The sequence below is a fragment of the Cynara cardunculus genome, assembly GCF_001531365.2.
Source record: "Cynara cardunculus var. scolymus isolate 2C chromosome LG 10, CcrdV1, whole genome shotgun sequence".
NCBI lineage: Eukaryota > Viridiplantae > Streptophyta > Magnoliopsida > Asterales > Asteraceae > Cynara > Cynara cardunculus.
Genome location: NC_037537.1, coordinates 22,046,885 through 22,056,437, shown reverse-complemented (window position 1 = coordinate 22,056,437; position 9,553 = coordinate 22,046,885). Strand labels below are relative to the sequence as shown.

Below are 9,553 nucleotides of genomic sequence, written 5' to 3'. Positions count from 1 at the left end.
AAATATATAATATATTTTATAGAAATTATGATAAAAAATTAATATTTTTTAGTAATAATAAAAATTTTACAAGGTAATAAATAATATTTATAATAATAATATATATATTTATATTTAAATAAACTAAATAAAATGAAATTAATATAAAAAGAAAAGAGAAGACAAGAAAAGGACAAAAACACAAAAAAGAAACACAAAAAAATGATTACATAGGGGATTAGGGGTGGCATTAGCAAAGAATAGGGGTGCCATTAGCCACCCCTAAACCTTTCCACTTGGTTGGGGTATTATCAATCATCAAATCTACCTTTTACTATTCATATGGCTCAGACATAATTATCATCTCCCATTTGTGGTATTCCATTAGTTTCTACACAAGTCGAGTTTACTGTGTATGAAAACAGTCATTCTATCCTACCCTGCAGAATAGATGATGGGTCTGTAATCTGTATACATCCCACCCACCTTTTAGACCTTGTTTTTAAGTAGCATAACTAGATTAGTTTGGTCTGAGGTTTTTATACCAAAAATGAATCCCGAATACAAGTAGAAAATCGGAACCAACCTATGCTGGAAACCAGAATCTCACTTAGGACGCAGCGCTAACCATCGGATAATCATTTAAAGAGTAATTTCTTCTAAGATAGTGTACCCATAAAGCCGGGCTGAACAACAAAGCTTATACATAATTTCTTCTACAGTTTCATCTTTGAAATGCTAAGGGAGACAATGGATTGGCTTTTCAATTCCTATGATTCATTTCTTTAAGTCCTTAATGAATTCCTAGCTCCATAATTTACCATTAATTGTCTATAGAGGAGTTCAAAGTCAAGACATTATGAGGTTCAATAGAGCAATCAGTAACAAGAACATCACAGGGCTATAAATAATCCTACTGCAAGCAGAAGTTATAGAATGAGCACCAACCAAATGTACCGATCCGGTGGCTTCATCCCTCAGCATGATGCTTGAAGAGCCTGAAAATGGTAAAGGAAAATGATGAATCTAATTAAATCAAGATAGATTTCGGTAGGAGTGGCATATTGAAAACACGAGACTCACAATTATACTCGGTCCATCCAATTGTCTGGTTTTCAAGATCATACAAGACTAGCTTATTCGAGAGTACCAGATCTGCAAAAGAAAAAGGAATGAACTAGCTATTCGATTGTGCAAGGGATGCAGATACCACATTTTACATCCAGATTCACTACAAGAGTACAAGAGTACAGGTGTTTGGTAAGTTGAACATGACATAAAAAAAATGTTAAAAATGACGAGATTGCCCCTAAAAAACGTTTTTATATTATATAATAGTTACGAATAACACAAATTAACTAAATATTTATATAATTTATACATAACGGGCCGGTTTACATAGGAAAGCTAAATATAGTGAGAAGGTAAGGTTAATGGAAGACAATGATGGATCCAGAAACTTAGGTGACTGAGGTCAGACTTAATAGTGTTTTTTTCAAAACCGAATAACCCACCTGAACCAAAATAGTTTGGGGTTATTAGGTTTTCGAGTTAAACGGTTCAATTTCAGTTAAACCAAATAGCAACTATACCAAAATTTTATATCTAGATAATTGGTTTGAGGCTTTAAGCATATAAAACAATTAACATACGATAAACCATTTTATATTAAAGCTAAAATAACAAGATATTGAGATGTAATTAATAAAAAAATACAGAAGAACTAGATATTGAGATGCCTAATCTTGAAATGCATTTAACAAAACGATACACAAGATATTGAGATGAATTTATTTCTTTTCGTTTTGGTAGAAAAAAATCAATGTGTGGGGTCTTGTAAAAATTGAAATGGGTGCTTTAAGCATAAAAATAAGTTATTTGTTAAAGGGTAAAAAAGTTCTAAGTCAAATCTAGTTTTTCTTATTCTTTGACTGGGGTCAAGAGACCCCATTGATTTGTATATGGCTCCGCCACTGACGGAAGGATTATAAATCTATTAAAATATGCATATGCGAACCAACGTTATAGATTATTGATATAGGTTCACATATGGATCTTCAAATGAAATTTTTCAATGATTCACATATGAAACTTCTCTTAACCTTCCTGTCTTACCTTCTCACAATATTTAGCCTTTCTTTATTTGAACCTCTCACTTGTAAATAAATATGGAAGGGCTGCAAATACCACTTCTTACATCCACGTTTAGTAGAAGGTAAATCAGATTTGGTCAAATGTTGGCAAAAGGAAATTTGGTTTCTTGTAGCCTCGGGTTCTGTAGCAGCTTGAGATCTCATACATAATGAGATCTCGATATGTAAGTTTCATGTCGGTGAAACCTTTACCTGAATAATCAAAGTTGGCTGCTTCAAAAGCGACTCTAGTTGGCTAGGCTGGACACAAATTAGGGCTACTAACTGCAAATGTGCATTTTATGACTGTTGATCTAGATTGACTGTTGCAACTTTAAAGAACTTAAAATGGGGCATTATGTTTGCTCCTATAGAAGATTAGTGGATGGTTAGCATAGCTGCATAGCTTAAAACCGTTCATAAATTTGACCCATTTAAAATCCACACCACTGTTTGTTTGTCCCAATGGTACAGGTGGTGCAACCGAATTCACTTATAATCATAAATATAGCCTTACTAATGCAATAATGAAGTGGTTACCTCCCAATACAATCGTGTCACTTGAACTTACGGGATCGATGTCATTATTTTGCCATCCAAAACATAAGAAATCTTCCTGCAAGATTTTGATGAAGTACTTATTGGAATACAAACAGAATAAGAAACCATATATATATATTACTTATTATTTCATTTTTATAAGATGTAGTGTGTATTATCTGTTAGTATCAGAACTCGGGGCTTATGCAAGATTGACACAATCCCTATGATCATGGTTGCTAAGAAAGTGATTACAGAAGATGGTGCAAGTGATAACTTATCTGAAAATTATGATTAAACAATAGAAAGGTCTATAAACTGTTGTCCAACATATTCTCAAGATTTCATGAGTGGCTAAGGATTAGGACTAACCAACTACTTTCTGACATCTCTTCTCAACTAATCAATGTAAATGAGTTTTACTTGTCAGTTATTTCTTCAACCATTGGCCAATTTCCATTCCATTGGCTGCTTTTGCCACCTTTAGTTAAACCTACACTTTTAGCTTTGACTTACTTAAACCATGCTATAATCAAATTTAGGATCTAAATAACCCAAGGATGATCCAATGCATGCCATAACAGCCAGAAACATGAAATAGAATGGTGAAGCAGCAAATACAGCATTAACGCGGTGTTTGGTTCAGGTTGGGGAGTGAAAATGGGAAATGACTTTTCATTCCCCCAGTTTCACCTGGAATGAAAATTTGGGTTTATGGAGGAATGAACCCATTATGTTATATAAAACCAAACAGGAATGAAAATTTGGGTTTATGGGGGAATGAACCCATTATGTTATATAAAACCAAACAGGTTCTTTTATTATCATTCTCATTTATTACTACTTAATACCTCTAACCAAACACCCCCTAAATCAGTTAAAGTTCTAGGTATAAATAAATGATCAAACTTTACTGAAGTTGCAAGACGGAAGATACTTACCAACACAAATAAATAATCATGAGGATAAACTTTCAAGGAAAGTGAATTTTCAAAATGGAATGTCACTGCAGGAAATTTATAATCAACACTGCAAAACATAGCATCAAATTTTAGTAAGCCATCTGCTTGAAATTTTTGGAAAGATAAAAAGCTATATATACCCAAGGGCTAACAATAGGATATAAATCAACACAAAGCACAAGGATAATACTCAAAAGATCATCCTTGCTTATTATTTATGAACAAGAGAAACAAGATTATTATTGCATTAACATAAGAAACGAAGGTCATTGAAAGCTTCAGAATTTACAAAACCCCCTTAACTTGTTAGAGAAATGAACTGTTCCCCTAAACTGCAGTTCATGTAAACAAAAAGTTCAATAAATACAGTGTACCTTCCACAGAATTTAAATCATATATACTGGTTGTGAAAAATATGTAATCTCATATCCAACTGTCCAAAACTATTTAAAGAAAAAGAACAAAAAATAACAAGCATGCATGCATGCAAACAAAAAGTTCCATAAAAGACAGCATACCTTCCAGAGAATTTAAAGCATGTATACTGGTCTTGAAGAATACTTATCATATCAGACCATCCTTCAACTATCTACAGGAAAAGAATAAAAAAGATACAACTTCCAAATAAGCAAACACTATCCAGTCGAAACAACAAAAAATGAATAAGAAAGATTGAAAGTTCACCTTATCCATCAATGGTTTGTAGATCACTTTTGGAAGATATGCCAAAGTTGTACCACTATCTATTATTGCTTTTCTCTTCTCTCCTCTTCCATACGAATCTGTTGAAAGATTCAGACACTCTGTACCAACTTCAATTCCCGTGACATTGACAGCGTAATGTGGCCTATAAATTTAAAAGCAACAAACTTTTGTTGAATGTCTATAACTTTAAGGGGAGTTAAATCTGATTTGATTAATCAAGTACAGTGCCAAACAGGAAAAGTTGCATCAATAAATTCACCAGGAACACGTTCAAGTTACAAAAAATCAGTGTTTCAACTTATAACATTTGTCATCTACCATTTTCATTTCCCATGTTGTGGTGCAAAATGGTCATCAGGTCATGCATGCAAACGCTACCATTAATATGCATGTCTATGTATAGAAGTGAATCCAATGACTTCACACAGATCCATGGTACTATCCTCAGATTGGTAAGTTTGCAGTTTGAGAATAACCAACAGATTGGTAACTGACTATATCATAAAGACAGCAGTATGATGACCTGCATTCTTCATTATCATGCAATCTTTTAAAAGAACCAACAGAACCAGCTAGCTATAAGCAAAAATAACACATGCACAAATCAGAATCCAAAAACAAATAATCATCAAGTGAAACCAACTCAATGTCATTTGAAGAGATTCCATTTACAATCATTAAAACAAGCATATAGATGATACTTGGAAAAGAGAGCACTAACTCGTCTTGGATCAAATGCGTTGAATTAACTTTCGGCTGAACAACATGCCCAATTGCAAAGATGCCACCACCATTATCGCCATCTAAACAATGTGCAAACATCTTTTTCACTTTCCCATAAGAAGCCAGCTGTGAGACGACGGATGAATTTGATTTTCCAAAACCAAGAATCCCATCAAATGCCTCCTCAGAAGAAGCTAGGTTGCCAGTTTGGTTAGCACCACACCTGATTAGAAACAATAATGTTACAAAAGAATGAGATAGATAGACAAAGATAACAAACAAATACAAGCACCAGTGATTAAAATTTCAGCAACCAATTTTAATAAGAATTATCAAAAATAGTAACTGATGCAAATTGCACATAAAAGTAAGATGTACATACAGTACAAGGGAACGGAAAAGTAGCCTCATCCACTTTTAGAAATCTTGGTGCTGCAATACGTGAATAATGGACAAATGAAAGAAATATACAAGATATAATGAATTTCTAAACTAGATAATGCTAATAAGTAAAAAGACAGCAAGACATAAAAGATCAAGTACGAGTATTCACTTATGTGTTCTCATTTCAGGAGTCCAGGTGGTGGAACTTTCTGCTCGAGAGATAAAATGCAAATGCTTGTAACTAAAACCTTTTTGAAGATAAAAAAGAAAAAAGTAAGCCTTTGGTGCTAAAGAACTACCACTGTGACTTGATCCAACAAGCCTTTTGCTTTGCTACTTAAATTGGGTAAAAATATCATTTTTTTTTCTGGAAGATAATAACTGCAACTCCCATCAAATTTCTCTCCACTAGTTAGCGCAGGACAACAAAAAGACAACATATACAAACCACTCTCAAGTTAATTGTGTAATGATCTTATTTGATGCCTCTAGGCTCTAGTGGCAATTGCACACAACAGAATGAACAGCTACTCAAGTCCCTTGGTCAATGCAGATTAACAGATGAATATATGGAAGGTAGAATGCTGTGGCTTAAGAGGCAAAACTGTGTGAACAAGAAGGATAAAATTCAAAAAGATAAAACCCAAAATTCCTCTAGTGTTGAGCAATATATCAATCCACTAGACATCAAGATCTTTGTAGCAACATTAACATATTCAGATGAGCATGCATTGAAGACTTTTACTTCATATGCCCAAGGCTCTAAATGGTGTGAGGTGTGGTGTGGCCGCGAGGGTGAAGCCTCAAGCCTTGCACGCCACAGTGAGGCGCTGTGTTTTTCAAGGCGTGACATGAGACGACAAATTTGTACATCATATATAGAATTATATACACATATATTTTCTATATATTATTCAATGAGATAATAATATTAAAATATTTACATTAATCAGAGAAAAATCATATATATTAGTGTTGTATAAATAGTCATCGATTAAATATTCAAAATAGATCTTGGAATGGTAATTTTACAACTTCGTTTCAATTGTGGGTCCATGACATGTGTGAATTCATGAAATTGTGAGTGATGTGATTCGGTAAATCTATAGAAGTGTAAAACTTAAAGTTAAAAGTGTACAAACACAAAAGCTAAAAAAACTAAAAAAATCATTTTTCTTGAAAAGTCACGCATTGTAAAAATGCACGCAGCAGCAAGCCTCAAGGCACCATGGCGTAGGTCACACCTTACAGAAACGCTATAGGCCTTATTGTAATGGCGCGTCTTATGCCATATCTGACCATGGTGCGTGCCTTTTAGAACCTGCATATGCCTGTTCTTCAAAGTCACAGCATCAAGGAAAATTAAATCCCAAAGACCATGCAGAAGGCAAATATAAGTTGCATCCTCAGGCATCCATATCACAGGTGGTAGTAGAAAGGAATGAACAGAAGAGCAAACCAGCATATGTATGAAGATTGATAAATGTGAAGTTGACAAGGAACCAAATTAAGAACAGAAATCCACATGCTAAGTGAGTTGCAAGCCTTTGGCCAAGTTTAGGATGGCTAGATCAAGAACCCCTCTGAAAAACTTCAGCATGAGAAGTGTATTTTGCAAAGTGACTGTAAATTATGCTGGGACAAGAGGCTTTGGCCAGTTACATACAAGGTGGCAAGCATGTTATACCAACCAAAAGTATAGTTGTAGGGGGCATCAAATTGTTCAAAATCTAATAAAATAATTTCCTAAATTTTACAAAACCTCAAAACTACATTATTTAGAAACCTGACCAAACTATCCATGAAGCCGGCAGAGTTTTCTGTATGCATGTCTACAAGAGCCAGATCATCAGACATTAGCTTGTTCTCATAATAGTATTCCGTATTCTAAGTCGTATGGCCTTGTAGTCTACATGAATTCTTTTGCTAGTGTGCTATAATGCATCTTAGTAGTATATCGCATAGGTTTGTGCCTCTTTTTAATTGTTATGTAGTTACTTGTTCTGGCGTTTCTACCTCTGCAGCGGATAACTAGCGAGAAAGAGAGACTGATATAGGACTTCATAGACAACATTTTTTGAAGTATATAATATTTATATACGGCAAATAGAACAAATAAACTCACACACCTCCTCACCTCTGGTGAAGTTTGAACCCTTGACCTCCTAGGAGGCCAAGGACTCACATACCGAAGGCCAAAGGCTCTTCGGTGACTTCATAGACAACTTGCACACAGTATTAATGGAGATAAGACGTACCCAAAAACAACGCTTCCGGTTGCCATCTTAGTTTCAAAGTCACCGGACACACTGTCATATTGGATGGCATCCTTGACAAAGGAACCAATACTTTCACTCCCATCTCCATAAATCTCGGTATACAGACAAGGTACATTTGCCTTGCAACCATTAACTGTACCCCCATTAATCTCTCTGCAAAATTCTTCATCACACATCACCGGTTTTCCAGTGAGTGATAACTCTCGATCATATAGTGTAAGGTCCAGCTGTCAGAAATACAATAGGTTAAAAAATGTTGTGCATTTATGAGCATGGATAATGTTATTTTTTATAACTCTGTTTTCTCTTATCATACTCCAGGGGAATATGTTTTTTCCTTATAATGATTTTGAAAACTTTAGAAGTACACAAAAACCCAGAATCATATGCAACATCATCCTTAAAAAGGACCAAGTAATTATGGTGAACAGTTGCAGATAAAAAAACAAGAAATATAGAATATCAAGAAACAAATACCCCATGATAGCCTTTCTTGGGGCAATCTTGGCAATCTATGCAATTGATCCACATTATATCACATCCAGTATCTACTTGCACATAGTATTCCCTTGGTGGTGTTCCAATTCCAATCTTGGCATAGTAAAGCCTGTAACAATTAGGTTTACATTTCAGACACTTGCAAACTCAATATGCACGAACGAACACTAACACCACACCAATCCCGTTTTAAACTAGTGGATCCCCGTCCACCCAATTCCACTCCCCTAGTTTCATTTATCTACAGTTCCCTAGTTCCCATGAGACACAAACTCACATCACATCATCTGGTTCTCGTTGTACATTAAACTAAAGCAAATTAAGAAAGTGTCATGTAATTGCTAAACCAAAAGTATTCGACATATTTCATATCAACTATTCTGCCAACTATCATCGAATCAATAAGCAACTTAAATACACCTCTATACAAGCCATCGTTCTCAATAATCCTCAAAAATACGTTTTCATAAATTTAAATTTCATATCCGATCAAGGAAAACTCCATACCTATAAAGCATGACTGCAATCTTTAGATAGAAGAAACAATGAAGAAAACAGAGTTTAGGTGAGTAAATACCCGACATCATCAAGACGACCAATTCCACCTATATGAAAGTCGACGCCGGAGGCTAGAATTTTAAGGTGACTGAAACGGAGACTATCATGAGCTTTGAGAACGCCAAGTGACCGCTCATTTCCATAGAATTTGGAATTCACACTGAAAACTGCACCTCCGAAATCACGATTCTCACTTGCAACCAAATAAATAGAGATCAAGGCCACAAATAGTAACGAGACAAAGCTGGAAACAGCGACGACAGCCATGCTGATGATCGTATACGATTATATCGTTGACGCGCCACTCTATGCCTGCTAGTGAGCATATAAATGATACCACAGGCAACACTACGACGACAACGGTTGCGGCGGCACCGGCGACGACTGGAAGGAGACTTGGAAACGACGCGTGTCCCACTCTGACCCTCAAACTCTTCAACTTGCTCTGAGTCGAGTTCCGCTGCACTATTTATATATGATGGAGGAGCAACTTTTGGTTTGAAAATTAGGTCCCTAAACAATTTAAAATTTTACAATTGTGGTCCCTGTACTATTTAAAATTTTACAATTGTGGTCCCTGTACTTTAATTTTTAACTTAAACCAAACCATACCAAACATACCGGTAAATCTCACCTAGATAGGGTTTGGAGGTAAGATATATGATCGTTTGTGAAGACTTCAATTTGCAAAATACATAAAGGAAAAAAAAGCAAGCTACAAGTCAGAACATGTACAAACAAACAAACAGACAATTTCATTATGACACAAGTAAAAGAAATGGATCACACAAAG

General features: G+C 35.0%; 1 protein-coding gene across 1 annotated transcript; it reads right to left on the bottom strand.

The window, feature by feature from the left end:
- Positions 1 to 763: 763 nt before the first annotated feature.
- LOC112520253 (aspartic proteinase-like protein 2) lies at positions 764 to 9,211 on the bottom strand. The gene is made up of 10 exons (XM_025128551.1): positions 8,780 to 9,211; positions 8,182 to 8,311; positions 7,684 to 7,931; positions 5,040 to 5,264; positions 4,298 to 4,460; positions 4,132 to 4,202; positions 3,593 to 3,680; positions 2,652 to 2,727; positions 1,063 to 1,134; positions 764 to 977 (listed from the first exon to the last, which is right to left on the bottom strand). Exons 1-10 carry the CDS (start codon positions 9,025 to 9,027, stop codon positions 829 to 831), a joined length of 1,470 nt encoding a protein of 489 aa, XP_024984319.1. The 5' UTR covers positions 9,028 to 9,211; the 3' UTR covers positions 764 to 828.
- Between the last annotated feature and the right edge of the window lie 342 nt (positions 9,212 to 9,553).